This window comes from Pipistrellus kuhlii, unplaced genomic scaffold, assembly GCF_014108245.1.
Source record: "Pipistrellus kuhlii isolate mPipKuh1 unplaced genomic scaffold, mPipKuh1.p scaffold_m20_p_12, whole genome shotgun sequence".
Classification (NCBI taxonomy): Eukaryota; Metazoa; Chordata; class Mammalia; order Chiroptera; family Vespertilionidae; genus Pipistrellus; species Pipistrellus kuhlii.
In genome coordinates, this window is record NW_023425427.1 from 3,455,304 (window position 1) to 3,480,595 (window position 25,292).

Sequence of the window (25,292 nt, forward strand, 5' to 3'; positions counted from 1 at the left end):
CTGTGTGTAGCCACGGGCATGCCTTTCTCTCCGAGTCTATTCCCAGAGAAATAGAGGCCCTGGACTGCTGACAGCTAAGGTTGTTCCTGCTTGGCCCCATGTGATGACGGGAATACCTCCCATCTGTTGTCCAGCTTCCATGAGCTTCAGTGTACTCACCACGAAGGCAGTGAGGTGGGTAAGATAGCCCTGTGACTGCATCCACCACCCTGGTGTGACAATGAGTCCAAAGAACCACAAAGAAGCAAGCAGAGAGAGGGAAGAAATCGTAACCGAAGAAATATCTTCTTTATCTATGTCCATTTCCTCCCACAAGGAAAAATGGCAGTGTCGGTTGTACATTACATATAGCTCTCTCCTTCTCGCGTGTCCCCTTAGCACCTGCACAGCAGAGACCTTTACAATCCATGGCGTAGGCTCTCCCCGCCTCCCCCTCCGCCCAGCACCTGAGGCCTAAGAAGCCACTCCAGCTCCCTCCGAGCTCCTCCCTGTGACAGTATAGACATAACAAACATGCCCCACGGTTTCACACAGTTGCTCGCTCGAACGCGTTCAGTGTCCAACGGATGAAGATGTTTTCCCTCCGTCTCTTCGAATAGGTAATTACACTTGACAAATATCTTATTGACGTCTCATGGTTTTTCTTTCGTCCTGTTACTGTTTGTTTTGTTACAACAAAAGGGAAACGTCCCGCGGCCCGGGGAGTGGCCGGTTAGCAGAGCTTGGCCGTCATCTGGTCGGACTGTTTGAGGATCTCCGTGTTGTAGAGGTCCAGGGCGTGGTTCACCCTGATGATCTCGCTGTTGGTGAGCTTCAGGCGGTGCTTCAGCATACAGGAGAATAGGTCCAGCTGCGGCTTCCCAGGAGCCACGGGCGGGGCCAGGCGGTTGATTCGGTCCCGGATGTCCAGCAAGAGGAGCATCACGGACGAGGACGAGTAGAACTGGCCGCCCTGCGTGTAGGACTGGTTGACCTGCTGCACGGCGCTGCGGAGCAGGTCGGCATTGAAGCGCAGGCTGTAGCCGAACACCTGCACGTCCGAGATCTTGATGTAGAACTGGCGCTTGCTCGGGTCGGACAGGTCCACGGGGCCCTGGCCGGTCTCGTTGCGCAGGACGGTGGCCAGCCGAGTCCGACTGCGCAGGTAGATGTGCACCGTCTCGAAGAACGTCTTCCACCGGTTGCCCAGCAGGAGGGTCCAGTTGTAGCACTGGCTGTTCTGCAGGCGGACCTTCTCCCAGCGCGGGTAGCCGAACTCGCCGAAGGGCATGTTCCAGCCCTCCGAGTGGCTGCCGCTGAACGGGTTGACGTAGACGAAGAACATGGGGTCCAGGCTGCTGTTGCGCATCTGGCAGATGCGCATGGACATGCCGATCACCATGTGGATGAAGTCCATGCGGTTCTTGTTGCTCTTGAGCGTGAGGGACATGCGCTTGCGCCACCGCGGGTCGAAGAAGGTGTCCAGGCGGATCTCGTTGCTGACGAAAGTGGTGTGCACGTAGAGGCGCGAGTCCATCTTCTGCAGCAGGTACTTGAGCTCCAGATCCTGGAAGTCCAGGTCGGTCTCGAAGCTGATGAACTGCTCGCTGCGCTCCGAGTCCACGTTCTGGGGCTCGCAGCGGCCGCGGTACAGCTTGTAGCCCTTGTTGCAGGAGCCGCAGAGCGAGATGTTGGCCAGGCTGCACATGGCACAGCTGTTGTTGCCGCCGATGACGCAGGGGATGGGGCGCTGGCACAGCGTGGTGCTGCCATGGCACACGCAGCTCCGCTGGCTCTCCAGGAAGGTGCCCCAGAACCCGTTCTCGTTGCAGTAGAGAAGTGACTGCACCCTGGCCAGCCACTGCTGAATCGTCCTGGGGACAGAGGGAGAACGGAGAAGGTTAACCACCAGGGGCAGGCACTGAGTGATGAGTGTCCAACTGGTCATGGAGATGCCCCAAGAATAAAAGGGCTGGGCATCAGTTAGGACAGGAAGGGCTCTGAATGGAAGTTAGGAGAAGGGCAGTGCCAGTCCCTGTAACCCACAGGCCAGCTCTACTAGCAGGACGCTGGACTCCCCCCTGTATGTTCACTGTCCAATCCGTAAAGCTTAGGTGTTGAAGTGCGCTTCTTGAGGCTCCTTCTAACTCTATGTTTCCATTATACACGCGTCCCATTTAAGTTTGATTCAGGAAATTAAAATGTATGAATTCAAACACCCCTGCTGGATGACAACAGATTGAAAAAAGGGGAAAATCAGCACTAGAAAGTAGCTTTAACCTGCATCAGATGTTTCCTCACAGATTCTCTCAGGCGGTTATATAACATTCAGCCTCAACAAAAGCACGTTCTATTTTATATCACTCTAGAGATGACGAAGTGCTACCATACCAATGACCTGATCTGACCCTGACAGCGGCTTCTCAAACAGGTAAGAAGGATGTCATTACCCCCATTTTCCCAGAGTTCCAAACTCTCAACTCAGTGGAGTTTCCATCACAGCCTGTATGTCTGGATCTCCCTCCCCACAGCCGCTCAACAGTGTGTAAAGACAGCCAACCTGTCACCAAACTCCTGCCATGGAAACTTTCCAGGTAAGATAGATACTCCACCAGATGGAACGCAACAGAATAGGTAAAAATACGCAAGGCAGTCAGCTTAGCGCCTCTCACCTTTCCGCATTCCTGTGCCAGTCACCTCCTGGCTGTCTTTCAAGCTACAAACAATTCCTTATAGTGTCTTGTTTTTCTTACCCTGCACTGGGTGCATTCACTCCCATTTTCTCCACACCCTGGCTCGTGCACACAGGAGCTGAGGTGGTGCTGGGCCTTTCCCTCTCCTTCCTAATCATGCTGACCACATGGGGCTGCAGGGAGGATTACATGCATTTTTATGCTTAGCTCCAGACCTGATAGGTACTAAGGGCTAGATAAGGTGACCAGATTTTAACATTAGTAAAGTGGGACACCATTGACCTGGGGTTGAGGAAGGGGTGAGGTTCTTGATTAAAAGTTTGGTCTATATGGAGCAACAAAAATTTTCATTGAATGCAAAAATAGTATTGTAATATATATTTTTTTTTAAATTTTAGCATAGTATAATTTACAAATATAATAAAAAATTATGTATAGTCGTGTCACTTTCAAGGCCGGCGCTAGACTTTTTGCCCGCCACTATAAAATATAAACAATATGAGTACTGTCTGCTAAGTTCAAGAAAATTTATGAAATAAATTACTTACCTAAATTATCTGAATAGCTGATTTGTAATGGCATCACTTGTTTAACTAGCTTACTAGCATGCAGTATGATGAGTATCATCTGAGAAACAGTTACAAAATGTTTTCGTCGTTGCCAATCCCAAAAAATGCCATTGTTCATTAAGTCCAAACAATGGTGGTGGAATTCTAACAACTGATCAACAATGTGAACTTTGATAAGCAATTCTTGATAATCACTTCTCAACAACTATTTGTTATTTATTAAAGTTTAACATTATAAAATTAACAAAAATGATATAAAACTCATATCCTGGCTAAATAGCCACATGGCCGCCAAAAACCGTATATTCCCTTTCCATCTCCCACAGTTCCCTAGCTTGTCGTGCATTCTTTCCAAAAATTGGGACTTTTTAAAATGCCGTGGGACAAATTGTTAAAAATCAGGACTGTCCCGCCAAAAGCAGAACGTCTGGTCACCTTAGGCTAGATAAAAGTTAGCTCTTATGATTCCTGCAAGAGGACTGCCTGCTCCATTTTATAGACATGGCAATCACAGCTCAGAGGTGAAAGAACAGACTAAATCACCCAGGGAGCTAGGAGAGAAGTCTTCTGGCTCAGAGTGTATTTCCCCCCTCCATTAAATGTCAAGCAAGAGTTAAGAAAGCCCTTCCTGAGGCTACAGTGGGCTGTGGTGATGGTGTTGATGATGAAGGTGATGCATGATCCCACTTTAGAATGCTGAAAGCAGAAGCCCTTTTGCATTGTACTGCCTGTGGGAGGGACGGTCAGCCATCATCTATTGGATCACATCCACCACGCCCAGGAACCTCCTGTTGGGCAGTAGAGCCCAAGGTAAAAAGTGTGTGGGGGCCTAAGTAGAAGCGAGTTCTGAGCTCAGTTCTGTAACCAGGAACTTCATGTCTGTGAGCCTCAGTGTCTGTATCTCTGGTGGGAAAGATAAAGCCCATCTTCTGCAGTGGGTGAGAGGACTGAGTGAGATAATATATTTAAAGGCCGAAGCCCGGCATAGAACAATTATTGGAGAGGTAATAATAATAAATACTCTTATCCCAGGGAAGAGCTGTTTCTTTGAAGGTATTGAGGCATTCGGGGATTTCACTCTCTCTCTGGAGTGGGAGGAAAAACAGTTTTTCATATGGGACATTTGAAAATGGATACTATTGAACCAGCTTCCCAGGATGCTGTGCTTTGAATGAGTTGCTTATCAGCTGAGAGGGATGGAGGCATAATTAGCGAGCCCCTTGAAATTGCTCTGCCTTTTCAATACATAGAACCACCCGGCCCTGGCAATAAACCCCCACCACACTCAGAACATGGGTTTTCTTGTCAGTTCTCCCACCCAGGCTCTAAGACTTGGGGGCTGGAGGGGTCCCCTCCTTCCCTGAGCATCTAGCCCAGAGACTGGCTCCATATTAGTGTTTGCTGAGTGAACAAACAAAATTAATATTTTTGTTCTTGTTTTGCATTAAGAAGACCCACCTTCCCTTCTGCCCTCCGGACTGCGGTATTAGTTTTCAATACCATCCACCCACACAGCTCAGCCCCTGTCTCGGGTGCATGAGACCAAGGCCATCCCAGCCTGGAGAACAGCAGCAGGCCTGGCCTGCAGGCCACGCAGCTGGAATGCTAATGAGCTCTGCGGCTCCGGCCTCCCAGGCCAGAACATTGACTGAATATTGGCTGTGAGTCATCTGATCATTTGGTGAGCTGCGGGGGACGCTACATGTCTCCCATTGCACAGTTCCATCTGACGAGAGCCTAATTTCAAAACGTCCCTTTCTGATGGCCCACACTTGCCCCTGTCACTCCCTCTCCAAGTGACAGGACAGTACCCCATTTAGAGCTCCTCTGTTCCCATCTGCAAGGCACTCTGTAACCCCGCAGAGCACCCCCTTTCTCGTGTCTCATCATTGGGGTCCTTTGTCGGGGCCACAGCCCCCACTCCTTGAATCAATGCTTGATTGTGGCTGAACTCTCGGAATCCTCAGGGGTGGGGACGAAAAGATGAAAGTTCCTGGTCATGCTGCAGCAGGCACAGGGGCCAGTGGCGCATTAGGATTCCAGCCCAGTCCGGCAGGAGGGACTGGGGACAGAGGCCCTCTGAGGCACATGAGCGAGCGGCATGGCACCTGCAGCTCCTGACCTCAGAATAATCAGGAGGTTGTGGGCTGTATCAATGAAGGCATTAATGCTCCAGCAAGAGCACTTAGAAAGAGGCAGCGTGCAGGGAAGGGGCAGAGTAGAGAGAGATGGAGGCGGGGAAGGGTGATCAGGGAGGGGAAAAGGATGCGGTGTTGGAGCTGATGGGAACGAAGGAGCTGGATGAGCAGACAGGGCAGCGCAGGAGGCACCTGGAGAGGGGAAAGGTGATGGGAGGAAACTAGAGTGGGGAGGAGAGAGAAATGCAGCCACAACTTGTACTGTCATACATAACTCATGAAATGTGGGCTCTGGCTAGGCCTTGTGAGGCCGAGTGGTCCTTTTTGGCAAGAGGGAGGGGGCAGGTGGAAGGCCGTGTTATTACTGAGTCCTGATTCCCAAGGTCAGTGACCTTTCCTTTGCTTTTTAGTAACCTTGAGAAGAGCAAAACCAGAGATACAAGCTCATTCCAATTTGTGTGTTTGTTCTTAACAAGCAACTTCCAACCATGAGGACACCACCGGAATCAGATCAACCTCCTCTCCTTCTCCGTCTGCAGCCAGGACTCTAGGTAGTAATTACTGATGGTCAGAAACCCTGCCATGCTTAACAGAGGGCAGCACCCTACGTGGGCCAAGGCAATCAGGGGCTTACAACTGCTGAGCACTCACTGTGTACTGGGCATTGTGATGGAGCAGCGCAGCCAACCAGCTGCATGAAGGCAACGGGGCCAGCAGAAGGGAAATAACTTGTCTCCAGTCACAAAGTGACTTCATAGTCAGACACTGGGGTCCCTCCCTAACTCCAGCATGGGCGCACTTTCTACAGCCTACCACAGTGTAAAATTATGACAAAGAGGCAGGCAAGAAGCAAGCAGGCCACAGGAAGAGAAATACATTGAAACAATGGAAAGTTTGAGCATGTGAAGGGCCCATTATCACATCTCTGGCTTCCTCTGGACCTGCCAGGGATCCTTCTCCTCCATTCACAGATAATTGGGGCTCAGGACTAGTGCAGAGGGAGAGGCTGGGAACCAGGGGTAGGAGGGGCTACGATCTATAAATACCACTTCCCAGGCTAGTTGGTGACAGCCTGCCTCAACCCTGGCAACAGAGGATGGCTTAATAGGCCGGCTGGAGGGAGGAGCTCACTAGGACCTGACACAGCCCCAGGGCAAGGAAGTCAGTTGAAGGCAGTAAGGACCAAGTTTTAAAATGCTTTTCTCTGTCCCTGGGGATCCAAAGCATTTCAGCTCGCAGACAAGGCTGAACTCCAATATGTCTAAATCAGCATCTTTCTGTTGGCTGGGATTTCAGTTCATTCTGACGGGGCCCTGCGGGGAGGGCGGAAGGAGGGAGGGAGGGAGGACAGGAAGAGGTGCTTTTATTTCTAAAGCCCACAGGCATGGACCCTCTGAGGCTCACAGGACACAGCCTGGACCGCAGAAGCGGAAGCCCGAGATGCTGCTCTGGAAATATCTGGCCATCTCCCTCCTGCTCAGACTGAGCCCCCCGAAATCTGAGTGGACCCACATTTCTTGAGTGCTTTCCACATCAGGGCAGCTACCCCCTTCTCCCCCCGTCTGGCCCTGAGGTAGGACTCACCAGTGATTTCCACTTCATTAAAGTGGCTCTGAAGGCCAGAGAGGGGCTGTGACTTGCCAAGGTCACACAGCATGGATGTGGAACACCAGAGCTCAGGATTTTGGGATCCAAAGGCAGTGCTCCCTCACTTTGCCTGCTGTTCCCTTCCCACCCTCTACACCCCAGCCCTGAGGAGCAGCTAGGCTCCGGGCCACGGAGACACCGCTGCTTGCCTACAGGCCCTGGCGCTGCCTCAGCCAGGATTTCCTGGCGACAGGACAGGTCTCCCAGGGACACAGCGTGGAGTTGCTCATCATTGGAGGCCGGAGGCTGTGCCACCCAGGGCTTCCCATCAGAGCTTTCAAAGGCACATCTCCCTCCCGGAGGCACCTGGGTGGGAGCCTCGCTGGGACTCCTAATTCAAGCAAACTCCCTGCTGATTTTAATTGGAGGTTTTGCCTAAGACAGCAATACCGTGTGGGCCAGTGGCATTTTAGGGAAGATCATACAATCGGGTGCCAAGGAGGGGAGGAGGGGAGGAAAGAGACAGACTAGGCTAAAATAGAAGCCTATAATCCATAATCCCCATTTGCCTACCAGAAGTGTTTAAATGGAGAGGAAATAAAATGAGTTTCTGATTTACTCCATTATTTATGCCTTGTGCTTCATCCTTGGCGTGTCTCTGACATTGTAATGGGTGTCTCAGTGATTCTGTGAGGCTCACAAAATGTGTGTATGTGAATATACACACACACACACACACACACTCTGTAGACCTTTGACTACACTGGGAAGACAAAACAGTTGTTTTAAGGTTTCTAGTGATGTACTATTTTTTGGTTGTGTGAGTGCATGTGTGTACATACGCAAACGTGTGTATGTGCATGTGTAAAATATAGTGCTAATAAGAGATGCAAACATCAATGATGACAGAATGCTTGGGGTTCAACGGAAAGCAGCTTGGGTTTATGGATATGCTGTGTGAATTATAACTGGCCATCAGACCCTCTCTGTGTTCATCATTTCCCCCAGATAAGTATCTAGCCTATTAATAATCCCCCTCTCGGGTTTCTATCACTGCCTAATAACCTGCTTTCCCTCTTCTCTGTTCTTCACAGGATGTCAGAGCCTCCGTGAACGGCTCAAGTAGTCAAAAGGAGAGAGCAAAAGGAGAATTCTGCAGTTCCCTGCCAGGACAGCCCTCTAGTTTGGTTTTGCAGAAGCAACGGGTCGTGTCTGCAGGGACAGAGGAGAAGGGTAGAGGGAGGAATGGGGAGAAGAGCATGTATAATTCCAATTAGGTTGTCAGGAGCTTCATTGGGGAGGATTATGAGACAATTTTGCAATCACACAGTCTGTGTCTGCAGGAAGGTGACAGGCAGCATCAGCTTTTTTATTTAAATGCAGCCTTTTGCTTTGGGGCATGGGTGTGCGGGAGAAAGGGAAGGACAGCCTGGCAGCAAGGCTAAAAGTAGCAGGTTGCTCCAGGCAGTGCTCAGGCAGAACCAGGGACTCAGTGAGAAGGAGCTAACCCCGAACCACAAGAATGGTCTTCTAGGTCCATGATCTGGGCAGGAAGAAGGGTGAGCGTAGATGCAGGAGTCAGTTAAGGACATGTGGCACTCAGCCCGTCCATGATTTGGCCTTGGATAAGTCACTTCACCTCTTTGATCCTCAGTTTCCTTATCTGTCTCTTGGGGAAGGCAATGCCATCTTACACTTCTGTCTTAAGAACTAGAACTGAATGGGCAGAGCTGCTGGGATGAAAGGAGGTTCTGATTGGCCATTAACCATTATTGTTACTGCGGGCAAAAAAGGCTTTGTTTTATCAGTGTTCCAGGTAAAAATATCCCTTTCCCTAACCAGAAAGGCCAGCTGATGACAGACTAATATCCTAGTCTCACTGGTTTCTCATCCACTACAGTGTATAATGAATGCTACTCAGTGATGCTTGAAGAAAGAGCTAGCGACGTGGGCTTTGGAGTCAGGGGGTCTTGAATCATAGCTCCGCTCTTCATTACTTAACCTCCAGCTAATTGCCTGTCCTTCCTAAGCTTCATTTTTCTCAACCACAGAACAGAAGAACAATATGGTACTTACAGGGTTGTTTTGAGGCTAAGATAATGTATTAAAGCTTCCTACAGTGTCCCCCATAAAAGCTATTGTGTTTCTCTTGAGCTCACATAGAAAACTGTTCCTTTGAAACAGGTAATTGTAGCTTTAAAAATCCAAGGAAATAGTTCAATAAATGTTAGTGAATCCATTGATTACTGATATTAAAGCAGCAACAAGAACAACACCTCTTCTTGTCACTTCATCTCTTATGTACCCCCAAATTATTAGCGGATGAATTACAGATCTAAATGAGAAAAGTAAAACTAGTACCAACATCAACAAGATAGGGTTTAGAAGAAAACATAGGGGAGCATCATTATGATATTGGAGGAGTCAATATCATAATGGCACACTATAAAGGGAAAAAATAATAGGGATATATTAAGTTTAAAACATATCAAAGATACTATTCAAAGAGTGAAAAAAACCCTTAGAGAATGTATTTTCAATACCTCTACCCAATCAAAGACTATTCCTAGTAGATAACTCCTGCACTGATTGGCTGCTGGGGCTAATCAAAGGCATTTTATGCTGCCTAGGTTTGCCACCTCTTTCAGGGTCTCTTTAAACCACAGTATATGCAAATATCACAATCTATATTTATCTTGAGAAGGTTCTCACTGAATTATTTAATGCTGCTTTCCCCCCAAAAAAAACCACAGGCCTACAAGTCAGTAAGACAAAGTTAGATAATCAAAAGGGAAAATAGGTGAATGATATGAATAGGCACTTCCTCAAAGAGGATATTGGAAAGGCCAATAAGCACACAAAACTCCACTTGCTTAGTCACCAAGACTGTGCCAATAAAAACAGAAAAGCTGGGAAAGACTGAGTACTGGCAAGGATGCTACCGGTGGGAGGGGAAATTGGTTCAGCAAATTGAGAGAAACTGGAAGTATCTACTAAGGAATCTACAAAGTTAAAACTACAAATACTTTTTGATCCCAGCAATTCCGCTCCTAGCATGTACCCAACAAAATGCATATAGAGGGTCACCCAAAAACTCCTATAAGACCGCAACACTACTCATCATAACTACAAACTGGAATCTGTGAGAGTGGCCATCGGCAGTGCAACAGACTTCCACAAAGAAAACAGTATTCTTGAGAATAAATGAGCCCAAACTACACAAAACTACATGAAGGGATTTCACAGAAGGAAAACGTGAAAGCAACAGGACACAAGAGTCCATTCTGTCTAGAAAGAGGCAAACCTGAGCGGGGTTTCTGCAGGGCCACACGTGTGAATTCCTTTTGTGCACATTTATGTTGCTGTACACTTAGGAGGTTTTCACACTCTAACTGTGATACTCCCATAAAACATTTACCCCCTAAATCACATGTGTCAAACACAAGGCCCGCGGGCCAAATCCGTCCCGCCAGGCCTTGCAATGTGGCCCGCACCGCGCTGTCATCACTGCACTCCGCTGCGTTTCCATCACAATGACAGTTTATGACTGTTCAGTAAACCATTTGGCCCGCGATTTAGGCTGGATTTTAGATTTTGGCCCCTTCTCTGATTGAGTTCGACACCCCTACCCTAAATCATCCTTTAAGACAAGCAGAATACTACTACTAAGATGTAATACCTTACATTTTTATGCCACTGTTAAACTCTATATTTTTATGTCACTTTTAAACTTCCTAAAGCTCTTCGGTGTGGTTCCATAATTTTGATCTTCACCACTTTCCTGTGTCAAGGGATGGTGGAGAGGGTAACCTGGATCTCATTTGAACGATATTGAAAACAAGGCTCAGAGAGCAGCTTGACTTACTGAAGGTCACTGGTGACTTGTGGCATCACTAAGACTATAACTCACCCACATGAGGGTTTGCTGGGGCCCTGTTGAGGTCTGAGGTGTGCAGGCTGGAAGGTGGTTCTGTAGGAGGATATGAAGGACCTATCCACAGATGCTGTAAGGACCCAGCTTTATTTACTTTTTATTATCACTATTATTTTTGTTAATCCTCACCCGAGGATATTTTTCCCATTGATTTTGAGAGATAGTGGAAGGAAGGTGGAGAGACAGACATCACATCTGAGAGAGACACATCCATGGTTGTACATGATAGGACCGGGACCAGGGATCAACCCTGAAGCTGAAGTACATGCCCTTGACCAGGAGTGGAATCCATGACCTTTCAGTCTGCAGGCCAGGCCAATGCTCTAACCACTGAGATAACTGGCTAGTGCTAGGACCCAATTCTATTTCTGACTAGGTGCTCAGCCTCCAGATTTTATTTTGAATGGAAGCCATTCCAGGCCCAAGGGAAGAAAACACACACACACACACACACACACACACACACACACACACACAACCTAAAAACAACAAAAAGTTTGGAGATGCTGATTTTCTTGCCCGGTGTCAGCAGATGTGCCCACCGTCCTCCTTGCTACATGTGCAGAATAAGAGCCAGGGATGGGAACAGAGTCAGGCCTGGTGTGTTGCACAAACCCTACACGTCTCAGCGAATCCTGCCCTGGCCCAGGTCATACATCCTTGGGTGGCCGCTGGGTTCGGCCTGTCTTTTTACCTGGCTGCTGTCTTTTTAACCCCATAGATAGTAAAGCAACGTCAAAGCCATTCTTAGGTGGATGTGTCACTGCCCCAGGGTTAGGACACTAGAAAGCTATGACAGGCAGGCAGCCTGGGTCATCTTGTGGGCTTGGACCTCTTCCTCAATAGGACAAGTTAATACTCACTTAAAATGTGTCTTCGTCACCAAATGGCCACCCTCTCTCCTATCCTCCTCACCCCCCAAACATCAGTACATCAGGGATTCTCAAAGCAGCAAATTACTCCTGGGGAAACTGTCTATGGATCTAAGATGGCAATTTCTAGAACACTGGAGCTGAATGATGCTTAGACAAAGCCTGGTCCAAGGGGAAAAGCCCAGAGAGGTTCTGTGACTTGCTTGGGGTCACACAAGTAGTACCTGGAAGCCCAGAACCAGAATCTTCCCCTGGGGAAGGCCACCGATGTACACCTCATTTCCCCTCAGCCTCTCCAAACGGGACTGCAGCATTTTACCGGGTGAAGGGCACTGGAGCAAAGGAAATAGTCACACTTTCCAGGATTGCTGGACACTGGCTCTAAACTAGTTCCAGGAAACATAATATCCCTGTGGCACCTGTCAGAAAAGGCGCTCAGCGAGGCCAGGTGATCAATGAGTGTTAGCGCAAGTCCTCTCACAGTGGGTGCAGGACTTATTTCCTGTAGTTAGCTCCCTGCTTCCAGAATGCACACTTGGAATCATTCCATAATCGGAATCCTTAGAAACTGGCAAAACCTTCGCCCTTCACACTTTTGGTATCCACACTCTACACGTAGCCACCAAATAATAAAGGAACACTGTGGAACATTCTCTCCCCTTAACCAGCTTCCAAGAGAATAAAACAACAAAGCATGCCCTTAGGTTGAGGCATGTGGCAGGGGGCATACACTTAAAGATAAATCCACTAAACCACAATCTTGGTTGGCACAGGTCTAAAGGCCAATGTGATATTACAAAATGCTTCCTCGTAGGTCTCTGAAGAGTGCCCACTCTGTCCTAAGTGTATGATAATGGAAAACACAGGAAAGGAAAACCCACTGTGTGTGGCAGGTGGGCATGGAGCCTTCGACACTCCTCCCTTAGGCCCAGGTCTGTATTCCCACCCCTTGAGTCTGGGCAGATTCTACCACAGCTAAGACCCGTGGTCGGCAAAAAACGGCTCTCAAGCCACATGCGGTTCTTTGGCCCTTTGAGTGTGGCTCTTCCACAAAATACCACAGCCTGGGTGGGTCTATTTTGAAGAAGTGGCGTTAGAAGTCTAAGTTTAGCCGAAACCAGTTTGGCTCAGTGGTAGAGCGTTGGTCTGCAGACTGAAAGGTCCCAGGTTCAATTCCAGTCATGGGCATGTACATTGGTTGTGGGCACATCCCCAGTAGGGGGTGTGCAAGAGGCAGCTGGTCGATGTTTCTCTCTCATCGACGTTTCTGGCTTGCTCTCTCTTTCCCTTCCTCTCTGTAAAAAATCAATAAAATATATTTTTTTTAAAAAGTCTAAGTTTAAAAAATGTGGCTCTCAAAAGAAATTTCAATCGTTGTACTGTTGATATTTGGCTCTGTTGACTAATGAGTTTGCTGACCACTGGCTTAGACCAACACAAGAAGGCAGACACACTTCATCCAGTTTGTGATGCAAATCTCCAGATACTAGCAGTTCCCACCTCCTGTCTCTTGGAAGACTCCCTCTTAGAGTGCAGAGACACTGATAAGCAATCTGACCACCTTGCTGGAGTGATCACTTGGGAAGGCCCTGGAGAGAAGGGTCTGCCCAGCGGAGCCCCGTCTTCTACCTTGTCTATGAAGGCAGCGGACAGGTGAGTGTCGCTTTCTCGGAACCTCCAGCCCAGCCCAGCCCCTCTGCCAGCTGAAGACAATGAGCACCTTCCATCAACTCCACGTGGCAAAGAACTGCCTGGCCAAACCTGGCACAAACACCAGGCCCATCAATCATGAACACAATATAATGACCGTTGTTTGAAACCTCTAAGTTTGGGTCGATGTGTTATACAGAAATAGATATTCAAACTACTACATACAACAAGCCCCAGAGAAAACTCAGGATCTCTCTTCCCCATTGTGTTCCTATCAAGCTAAGTGACGCTACTGGGCCCAATTCTAACATGGGCCCTCCTCCCCCAAGATTCCAGGCTCTGTGAATACAAAATCCCTTCCAGGCCTGCGGCCCCTAGCATGGCACAGCTGACCTAAATACTGGGGTCACTAGCTAAGGGGATCTAATGTCAGCAGAGGTGTCCAGTTAAACAGGTAAGCCAGAGTTTTCTCTGGCTGTTGCAGGAGCACTCAGAGATCAAGCCTGAGGAGGACTTGCTGCATCTTTGTTCCTTTGAAGGTGGAGGGGTACTTGGCCAGGGACCCGAGAATGGCCCCTAGGGGGGGCCATTTCACCAGCAAGGAAAAGGTGACCCTAGTCCTACAACCACAAAGAAGTGACTTCTGACAACATCCTGAATGAGCGTGGATGTGGGTTCTTCCCCAGAACCTTAATGCCTTCATTTCTGCCTGTGAGATGGGGGCAGAAGGTCCAGCTACACCTGCCCAGACTCCTGACCCATGGAAACAGTGAGAAAATGAGTGGGTGTGTTTCTTTAAGCCTCTAAAGGTCTGGCGGTTTGTTACAAAGCAATACAAAACTCATATAGTGTCTCTGGCCAAACACTTTCCCACTGTTTCATTTTACTCTTTAATGAAATGACAGAAATAGGTTAGATGATATTTTAGGTTCCCTGACAGCCATGGCATTTTACGATTTTGTAATTGTAGGTTTAACCCTCCTGAGCCTCAGCTTCCTAAGGCAAAGTATGGATGCAGGGCCCATTCAGTGCCAATTTTATCTTACCTACTACATTTCAACCTCCCTGCGAACAGAGATGCCCTTTGTCTTGTTCCCTCTCCCCCCCCCCCCCCCCTTGCATAATGCCTGGAACTTAGCTGACACTAAATATTTGTTGAATGGATGACTGAATGAAGATTCTGTATAAATATGCCCGTGACTATTCTTTGACAAGAACAAAGAGCGGGGCCTGTGTAGGATGGCAGCCGTGGGCCGGTCATTAATTTCTGTGGGCCTTAGTCTTCTCACCTGTAAATGGGGAGACTAACCCTTGCTCTAGCTCCCTCAGGAGGAATTATAAGGATCAGATAAGCTCACTGGTATGAAAACCCTTTGCAAACTTTAAAATAACCTGTGCATGAGGTATTTGTCTTAGTAATAGTTTATTTCCCTAAGCCAAATGGTGTAAATCTGTTCCCTAATTACAGCAGGAAAGGAGGGCCTCCCTGCTGTTCCCTTGGCTGCTGCTGGTTAGCAGTCACACCACCTCTCAGCAGGAGTGGCACCTGCTGGGATACAAAGCCATCAGCATCTATCTGCTTGAGACCAGCTGAGGATGAGCATCTTTAGTGGCAGGAAGGGAAGTCATCACCGGAGGTACCACACCGGATCATTTGGGTCACTGCCTCTTAATCTGGGGGTAAGTCACTCTTTTCCATGGCTGTGTACTGAGGAACCCAGTCCTCCCAGCAGGAATGCAGTTCTCTCCTCCTTCCTTGGTTGCTATTCAAAGTCTATGCTCATCAAATGGAAAGCATAATAGAGTCTGGGTTATAGGGACATTGTAAAGATTAAATGAGAAAATATATGTAAGCACTGAAAACTGTCTGGTACATAATAAATGGTCAATCCATTTTAACTATTATTACATCTTTTTTTCTGTCACTATATGACCTTGAGAAAGTTGCTCCAGTAATAGTGGCAAGTTACTAGGCATAGGAGCTTCTGTCTCAGGACGAACTCATAACTGACCACTGTGTAAGTGACTTGACACACTCCCTTCCATCAGGTACATGACCATCACAGGAAAATCAATACTCATGGCTGGATGTCTGCACTTCTACAACTGGAGAGTCTGTTTTGTGAGTTACTAAACCTGTTTATGTCAGTTCTACTTACTATCATTTTATCAAGGAATTAAAAGCAAATAAATCGATGAGATATGAGGTTTGTTCCCCCCCCCCCCCGTGGAAACTAATTTGAATTCTATGAAAATATTCTACAAAGTCCTGAAAAAAACAAACTCCCATCCATTTAAATAAAGGGGGAGTATCTGAGAAAGACTGGAAGGATTTATAAAATTCTACAAACATGTAGATCATTTCTTAAGAGTCTTTAAACCACTGATCCACTTTGAATAAATCGAAGTTGGAAATATAGTTATTGGTCAGATGTATGCAAAGATACATACATGCATAATGTCAAATAAAACATATGCACATCATCCAAAATATTTTAGCCCTATTTGAGAAGGCTGGCTGAGGGATATGCATTTATATATTTTATGTTAAAGTAAAATGTATTTATGTATGTGCAGCATTTATACATTTTAGGATTCCACTTTAATATACCTTTTTTCAATTAACCAACAAATCATTGGCCTCCAATTTGTCTGATAAGGAGTCTGTGCTTTGAGTTCTTACTGTATGCTACAAGTGGCCTATATGTTTTTTTTTTTTTTATTGATTTTCAAAAGTTAAGTATTATGTTTATCTGCACCATACCAGTTAGAAAACTGAAGCTCAGACACCTTAATGCAGTGCCAAGGTTACCATGACAATGATGGCAGTCACACATCTTGGCCTGTCAGACTTCAGCATCTGAACTCTTAAGTACCTGAAGTTCCAAAGCCTCTCTGCTGTGTTACTACATTCTGTTGGGCTCCTACTTGATATTCTCATTTCTTGGATGAAGGCGTCTTCATCAAACACCTAGGGTCTGCTACTGCTGTGTTCTTGATTATGCTAACATTATATCTGTTCATTTCTTTACAGGTTATGAAGAGTTTTCACATACATCATACAATTGACTGGGGCATGAAACTCCACGGGGCAGCTCCTCTTATTATCCCGATCATACAGATGAGGAAACAGAAAGCTCCGATAGGTTGAGAGACTTCGGGAGGTCATGCATCTAATAAGTGGCATAGCTTTCTCAGTCTAATAAACCAAACCTGACTTTAGTTCAATAAAATATAAGAAGTCACCTCTGTCTGGCCCCCTGCATGTGTCTACGGAGATAAAATCCTGAGGCAACTAAGTATGGGGTTCAGAAAGAAGAATCAAAATCAGCGTGGATATTGAGGGTCATCGCAAGAGAGATAATGATTATCTTGGTAGGCAGAAACTTGCCACAGACACCAATTAAACACTGCATGGAATAGGAAACGTGTTAGAGGCTGACATGAGTTCAGAAGCTATAGCCCTAGGATTGGAGATGACGAGAGTGCCCCCAAGAGATTTTCATCTCAACAATGCATAATTACAATGTGGCTGGCAAGGGCCTGGACTGCAGGGTCAAGGCCATGTGAATATGGGAAGTAAAAATAAACCAAAGACCGAGAGTCATTGGAAAATGCCAATAATTATATTGCTTGCCTTCCCGTTGAGTTTCCGTGCATCTGCTTTGCCTCTACAAAAACCAGGTGAGGGATGGAGGGGGGAAACATCAAGTCACTCTCTCACATCAAGCTCCTACTTGGTGCTAGGAGTCTTTCTTCATTCATTGAATTTAATAGACTCTGAGACATATCTATTTTTGTCCTCTTTCTTTCCTCCCTCCCCCTCCCCCCCCAGGAGGGTATATTTCCCAAAGTCACAGAGTTAGAAAGAATTACTTTCAGGATTTGTATCCAGGTCAATTGAAGGCCATTTCCTCTTACAGTTTCCATTCTACCCTGCTGCCTGGACCATGACAGACCTTCAGTCATGGTCAATTCACAAATCTCCCGAGTGACCCCGAGCTAGTCCCTTAATGCCCTTTAGCCTTAGTTTCTTCCTTTGTGAATGAGAACTATGGGAGAAGCATACTATATAGGTGAAAAATCTAGAGATTCTTTACATGACAAGGGGGCATTATTTTAAAGGATAATGTCAACATGTCTTTGGGACCCCATTCCAAGTAGAAAATGAATGATGTATCCACCCATTGAGCAAAGATTTTGAACAGCTCCTGTGAGTCAATGAAGATGCTAGCAGTGGTGGTGATGTTCAGTGGAGAACATGGGTGCCAGTATATGCCCAGAGCATATGGTCTCATAGGAGACACAGACATTATTAAGTAGGTAGAAAAGGAATGGTAAACTGAGATGTGGGCTTCATTTGGGAAGTCAGAGTGCTAAGAAAGCATATCAAACCAGTCCCAACACAGCCTTTCAGTACAAGGATCACAGCCTAATGCACTGAGATCTGAAGGACACATGGAAGCTACTGCAGAAAGGAACAAGGAAGGCTGGTTCCAGGTGGAAGGAACAGCCTGTGGAAGGGAGGGAGATGTGAACACCAGGGGATCTAAAAGGATATATACTGGTGATATATTACAAATTATTAACCAACTAGTGACCCAGTGCACAAAATTCATGCACATTAAAAGGGGATTAATTAGAGAAAATAATTTAATATTGCTATTTGCACTTTCTCTATAATAGAAGTGTCAGAGATGAAAGAAAATGTATATGAAAACCTTCCTCCTGTCAGAGTCGGGGGTGCACCACAAGGTCCTCGCCCACCCACATGCGCCTCAAAATCGCGTGAGACCCAGACCTGGCTGGCCCCTGCACCTACTGGGCTAGATCCAGACCTGGCCAGTCCACCCTTGTCAAGCCCCACTGAGCAGGGGATGTAACCTCAGGTCCCCTGGTCTGGTGCCAGGATGGGGGCATGGCCTGATGTCCCCCAGCCCAGACCAGGGTTGGGGGAGGTGCCTTGAAGTCCCCCATCAAGCCCCGCCAGGTGGGGGACATGACCTGAGGTCCGCTGTCAAGCCTTGCCAGGCGGGGGTGTGTGTGTGTGTGTGTGTGTGTGTGTGTGTGTGTGTGGAGGGTTGGGGGGGTAGGGGGGGAGGCTGGGGCAGAGGTCATAGCCTGAGGTCCTCCAGCCTGGTGCCAGGGCAGAAGTTGCGGCCTAAGGTTCCCTGTCAAGCCCCACAGGGTGGGGGCATGGCCCGAGGTCCCCTGTCAAGCCCTGCTGGGTGGGGGGCACTACCTGAGGTCCTCTCTCAAGCCCTGCTAGGTAGGGGTTGCAGACAGAGGTCCCCTGTCAAGCCTTTCCAGGTGGGACATGCAGCGTGAAGTTGGGGGGCATGGCCTGAAGTCCCCTGTCAAGCCTCACTGGGGCAGGGGAGGGTGTAGCCTCAGATCCCTGCTGATTGCTCCTTAAGGCTCATGGGAACTTGTGATGGAGTGATGGTAAATTAGCATATTTCATCTTTATTAGATAGGATATCACCCCTATACATTTAATTTTTAAAAAACAGAAAGGCGGTTAGTGAGGTGCAGCTGAGATGGCCAATAAAAGGCATGAAAGCAGGCCTTAAGAGGTAGGTTCCGGCAGCCCTGTAGGTCATCTTAAGTTTTTACTCTTTCTCCTAAGAGCGGTGATCAATCACCCAAAGGTTTAAGCAGGTGACAAGATAGAATTTGATTCGTAAATCATAATTCTGACTACCTCCTGGAACATAAATTGGAAAGTGATTAGATCTGGAGACTTAGTTAAAAGGCCATTCATTGTGTTTTGGAGGAAGAAAGATTGTAGTTTGAACTCTCCGCTTCTCATTAAAATGGACTAATTAGCATCATCTGAAAGCAATACCGCTCACAGATCCAATTACTGACCTTGTACCAATATTTTGGAGTTGAGCTGTTGCTCTCTCATTTTCTGTGACATTTCTCCTAGAGCTGGGAAGGACCTCGGAGAAAATGAGCCCAGTTGTTTCCAAATTGTTTTAAAGAAAATAATCAAGTGTCACCTTAATTCCCCAAATGAGTTTTAATTCACAATTTCATAAAGAAAATGAGTAAAAGGTGGCACTAAAGGTGAGAAACAATTGTTCCCTACTGAAGCTGCACCTCGCCCCTGCAGGGCACAGGGCGTGGTTATTGCGGCCAGGGTTCCAGGGAGCACCTGCCCCAGGACCCTGAGGATTTAGTCCGGCCCACGCAGGGCAGAGCCGGGACCTGAACTCAGACCCCTGGTTCATACCAGTGTCCTCTCCAGCATGCCCCGCACCTAGAAACTGAGGTTTGGAGGACAAAGGCCCTGTTGCTCATGGAATGCCTCTTGGCAGGCCTGGGAGACCAGGTGGTCAGGAGATATTTAAGGAATGCACAGAAGTCAGCTAATTCTGCATCGCCAGTGCTGACTGGGGCTTTTTCCTTCTCTCCCCAACTTCTGTTTTTCCTCTCTCTCCCCCTCTTTCCTTCTCCACCTTAAGACAGTGTTTATTCTGGGCAGGTCACCCATCACTTGGATCATCTCACCTCGGACAGGTAGAACGAACGGCACAGAGGTGACAGGAAAGGAAGCTGCCTAGTACCTGCTGTACGACTTTCACTGAGTCACGGAACATCTCTGTTTCTTCACTTCCCATTCAGAGATGGGCTGTGCCAGAGCTACCTGATGAAAGAGGTGAAAGCACATGGCACGGGGCCTGGCCCATGGTAAATGCTGTGAAAAGTGTCAACTGCTCAGTGTGGCCTTGGACCTAAAGTCAGCCTCAGTCTCTTCCTGATGAATCTGGTTTCCAGCTCACCCTGCATGCATAACCCCTTTTCCCAGAGCACTCAGAGTTTACAGAGTACTTCCCAATACACCATCCCAGGTGACACAGACACAGACCCTCCAAGGCAGCAGAAAAAGATTATTATGCACATTTTACAGATGAGAAAACCAAGTTCAGGAAGTCACAGTGTCAATAAAAGTAAAAAATCAAAACAAAACGAACAAAAACAATCTTTCTCGCTTTTTAACTGGACAATGTAAGGATCTCCTAGTAGCAAACCATCCTCAGAAACCTCCCTTGTGGGACCCTGCTTCCCCGTGACCTCTCCAACTATGGTGCCACAGCCTGACACTAGGGCCTGCTTCCTGCAAAGGCTAAATCTATCACAGTTCCCCTGGGGTCCCACCAAAATCCTTGTACATGATGGGGGTACCCAATGAACATTTGGTTGGGTGTTGGACACCCATTGGCAGGTATGGTCTAGAGCAGTGGTCAGCAAATTCATTAGTCAACAGAGCCAAATATCAACAGTACAACAATTGAAATTTCTTTTTGAGAGCCAATTTTTTAAAACTTAAACTATATAGGTAGGTACATTGTTATAAACATAATTAGGGTACTCCTAAGCTGGCCTTTGCTAAAAATCCAAGGGGCCAAAGAGCCACATGTGGCTCTGGAGCCGCAGTTTGCAACCACTGTTCTAGAGTCTCACTGCCCACATCCCAATAAGCACTGAGCTCTGAGGTAGATGATCTGACTTATCTTAGTGCTTGCAGAGCCCAGCACAGAGTAAGCTTGCAGGAGAGGCTTGCTGTGTTGCCCTGCCCTGACCCTGACCTCTTCTCTCTAACTACGGGGGATGGGCCTGATGGGCCTGCCTGGTCTTCAGAACTGGTACAGGGCTTAGCAATGGAATCCCAGCACACCACACTGGAGACTACAGAACTCCAATCCTGCTCTCCCTCCCATGACCTTGATGAATTAACCCTGCCTTTGGCATCAACATACAATCAAACCAAAGAACTCAACCAAGCACAGCTGCCTCTGCTTGCTGCTGCTCACTGCGTAAAGCCTGCATAGGGCTCTGGCCCACCATGCCTGCCAATGGAGTCAGCAAGACAATTCCAATCCTGCCACTCCCCTGCCCTGCGACCTTGGACAAGTTAATTCCATCTCCGACTCATCAGTTCCCTCATCTATGAGACAAACCCAATAGCATCACCTTCACAGAGACAGTATGAAGACAGGATGAAAAACTATGCCATCATCATCAACACTCAGAATTAATGAGCATTACAGTGGGCTAAACAATTCATATGCAAAATATCAATGCCCAATTTTAAAAATAGCAATTAGAAAAGTAGCTAACATGTATTGTTTTCCACTTGCCAGGCAATCTTGTAAGCACTTCATGTGGGTTATAGCATTAAACCTCCAAAATACCTTTATGAGGATGACACTATTATTAGTCCCATTTTACAGATAAGAAAATTGAGGCGCCGGGCCAGATGGCTTCACAGGAGAGTTTTACCAAACATTCAAGGAAGAACTAAAACCTATCCTCCTCAGACTAATCCAAAAAATTCAAGAGGAAGGAACACTTCCAAACTCCTTCTATGAAGCCAGCATCACCCTAATACCAAAACCAAATAAAGACAACTCAATGAAAGAGAATTACAGGCCAATATCCCTCATGAACTTAGATGCCAAAATCCTCAACAAAATTCTAGCAAATTGGCTCCAGCAGTACATCAGAAAGATCATACACCTTGACCAAGTAGGATTTATTCTGGGAATGCAAGGATGGTACAATATCTGCAAATCATTAAACGTAATACATCACATAAACAAATTGAGAGATAAAAATCATATAGTCATATCAATTGATGCAGAAAAAGCATTTGATAAAATCCAATATCCTTTCCTGATAAAAACTCTCAACAAGGTGGGAGTACAAGGATCATACCTCAACATAATAAAAGCTATATATGATAAACCCACAGCTAATATATACTCAATGGGCAAAAACTAAAACCATTCCCTCTAAGAACAGGAACAAGATAGGAATGTCAACTCTCACCACTCCTATTTGACATAGTACTGGAAGTACTAGCCATTGCAATTAGATAAGAAGAGGAAATAAAAGGCATCCAAATTAGAAAAGAAGAAGTAAAGTTATCCTTATTTGCAGATGACATGATATTGTAAGGTATGTACACATTTAATACCTTTAAAAAAAAAAAAAAAGAAAGAAAATTGAGGCACAAAGATGGTAGTAAATTCACCAAGGCTCCAATATAATCAGGTGGCAATGCTGGAATTTGAGCCCAGGTTGTTTCACTCCTGAATCTTTACAATTTGCCAGATCTGTTGCCTTTTATACTAGCTACTCAATAGCAATTGTTATTGCTTTGTGTTTGTTACCATTACCATCATTAATCTTATTTGTTCTACATATAGCATAGTCATCACTAGCTCCAGTAACACTCAATTTATCCTGCGGTACATAACTCCAAAGAAGACTCCCTCTGTTCCCAGTGACCCACACCTTCCAGTATTCACTTCTTGGATCCTGGGCTTGGCTTTTGGCCAACAGAACATGGAAGAAGTGATGCTCTCTGACTTCCAAAGCCAAGTTGTAAGGACTCTTACAGCTTCATTTTAGTCTCAAGATGCCATCATGCTGTGAGAACTCCAGGCTGCCTAGTCAGAGCAGGTGTAGGTATTCATTGGCAGGCCCACCTGAGATACCAGGTGACAGCCAGATCACCTGCCCACTCTGGGAGTGAACCACCTTGGATGTCAAATTCAGTCAAGCCCCCAGATGACTCTAGTACCAACCAACTTGACAGACACCACCACCACCACCACCACCCCCTGACCCTGACTTGTGTCCAGCCCACATACAGGACCATGCAAGATGACAACAAAGCTTTGTTTTGAGCCACTAAGTCTTAGGAAAGTGGTCGGCAAACTCATTAGTCAACAGAGCCAAATATCAACAGTACAACCATTGAAATTTCTTTTGAGAGCCAAATTTTAAAACTTAAACTTCTTCTAATGCCACTTCTTCAAAATAGACTTGCCCAGGCTATGGTATTTTGTGGAAGAGCCACGCTCAAGGGGCCAAAGAACCGCATGTGGCTCGCGAGCGGAAGTTTGCTGACCATGCTCTTAGGGCGAACTGCTTAGCATCAACCTATAAGCAGAACACTTGCTGTGTCTTCCAGCCCAATACCCAGGTCCCAGCACACCTTGAAACAGAGTTCTAATTACCTGTATTTGACTTCTCACTAAGTTTAAAGGTAAACACCTCTTTCAAGGAACAATAATTACTATTTGTGGACCTAAGGCACATTATTTAACTCTCTGTGTCTCAGTTCCTTTATCTATAAAACAAGAATGCTAAGAGAGTAAGACAACTACCTAGTTCAAGGCTGCAGTGAGGAGGAAATTAGTTAATTCAGATAAGATGTGTAAAACAGTGCCGGGCATTCAGAACGCAACTCCCTTGCTCTTTCTTTCCCTCTCTCTCCAACCCCCACCCTCTTGGCATTGCTTCCATTTTCTTTTAACTGAGTCAGGCACTGTACTATGCTTTCTACATTTTAAAATCTTAATCTTCACACTTAACCTGAAGGTAAGCATTATTATGCCGCACAACAAATGAGGTGAGGCGAGGCGAGGCACACCAAGCCTCCTGGCTGAGAAATGAAGGAGTCGGGAACTGACCCAGTCCCTGTGAGGCCACAGCTCATCCCTGACTCCACCACGCCACCCCTCTGGGACCCCAGCAGAAATACCTGGGGCACACGTGGTAGTGGCAGCATCCGCTTGGTGGCCTCATCTCCCCCAGAGCCCAGCACACAGTGCAGCCCAGCAATCAGTTCACTTACAAACCCCGCTCCCTCGGTGCAGGTGGCCCTAGATCCCAGGGCTAGCACCCCTGTCTGACACTGCTCCTTGGCAGGGAGCTGTCCTACCTGCTGGTGTGAGCAGCACTCTTCAAAGCCTCCAACTGGATGTCAGGAAGCAGTCCACAGCAGCGAGCAGGGTCAGCCTCCAGGGACCAGCTCAGGCTGCGTTTCTGCGCCTCTCACCTCCCAGAACTAGCACTCAACAGCCCTTACGTGAAGGCAGCCAAGTGGCCTGCAAATGGGAGTCCTTCCTCTCTGGGTGAGTGGAGGCGGGATGCTATTGGATGTAATGGAATGACCTGCAGGTGGAAGTCCCTCCTCTCTGGATGAGTGGAGGAGGGATGCTATTGGATGTAATGGAATGACCTGCAGGTGGAAGTCCCTCCTCTCTGGGTGAGTGGAGGAGGGATGCTATTGGATGTAATGGAGTGGCCTGCCCAGATGGGAGTCGGGTGAGTGGAGAAGGGATGCTATTGGATGTAATGGAGTGGCCTGCAGGTGGAAGTCCTTCCTCTCTGGGTGAGTGGAGGAGGGATGCTATTGGATGTGATGGAGTGACCTGCCTGGAGTCGAGTCGGATAAGTGAAGGAGGGATGCTATGATTCCCTAGTGCTTTCTCATCTCAGAAACAGAGAAGGCAACACTGCAAAGTGTTCTTGGAAGGTCCTGGAGCGGGGGGATATCTCTTGCTGTCGGCTTGCATAGGAAGAGCAAAGCATTCTCAGGTGTGGGCGGCATCTCGCACATCAGCCCCAGGTGATTTCCAATGCCCTTTCCATCACCTGGGCCTGCCTCTCCTTCCTCCCTCCCATTGCCTGTCTAGCTACTGCCCTGGAGCTGCCCAGGCCCTCCCTAGACCTGCCACACCCTGGGTGCCCTGTGCCCTGTGCCTGCACATTCTTCTCATTTTAGCAAATGCCTTCCCCATGTCTGAGGGCCTCTGGACCCTCCTCTTCATTCTCCAAGGTGACAGCCAGCGAAACTGAAGCCAGTTCTGTTCTCAGCCTGGAAACTGTTACCCTCTCCCACTAAGTTTGGATCCGGCCTGGTCGGTCCTGGGGTGCACAGTTCTTAACCCAAAGATCTTATCAAAAGACAGATGGTGTTTATGCCAAATGACATCCCCCACAAACACATGCTTAAGTCCTCACCCCAAGTACCTCAGAATACCACTCTATTTAGAGATGGGGTCTTT

General features: G+C 47.3%; 1 protein-coding gene across 1 annotated transcript in view; it reads right to left on the minus strand.

Moving 5' to 3' along the window:
- Nucleotides 1–269: 269 nt before the first annotated feature.
- BRINP1 (BMP/retinoic acid inducible neural specific 1) overlaps nt 270–25,292 on the minus strand; it is a 147,198-nt gene continuing 122,175 nt past the window's right edge. The window contains exon 8 of the mRNA XM_036432824.2: nt 270–1,853. Within this exon, the coding sequence (XP_036288717.1) occupies nt 713–1,853 (1,141 nt within the window). The 3' untranslated portion in view covers nt 270–712. The remainder of the gene's footprint in view (nt 1,854–25,292) is intronic.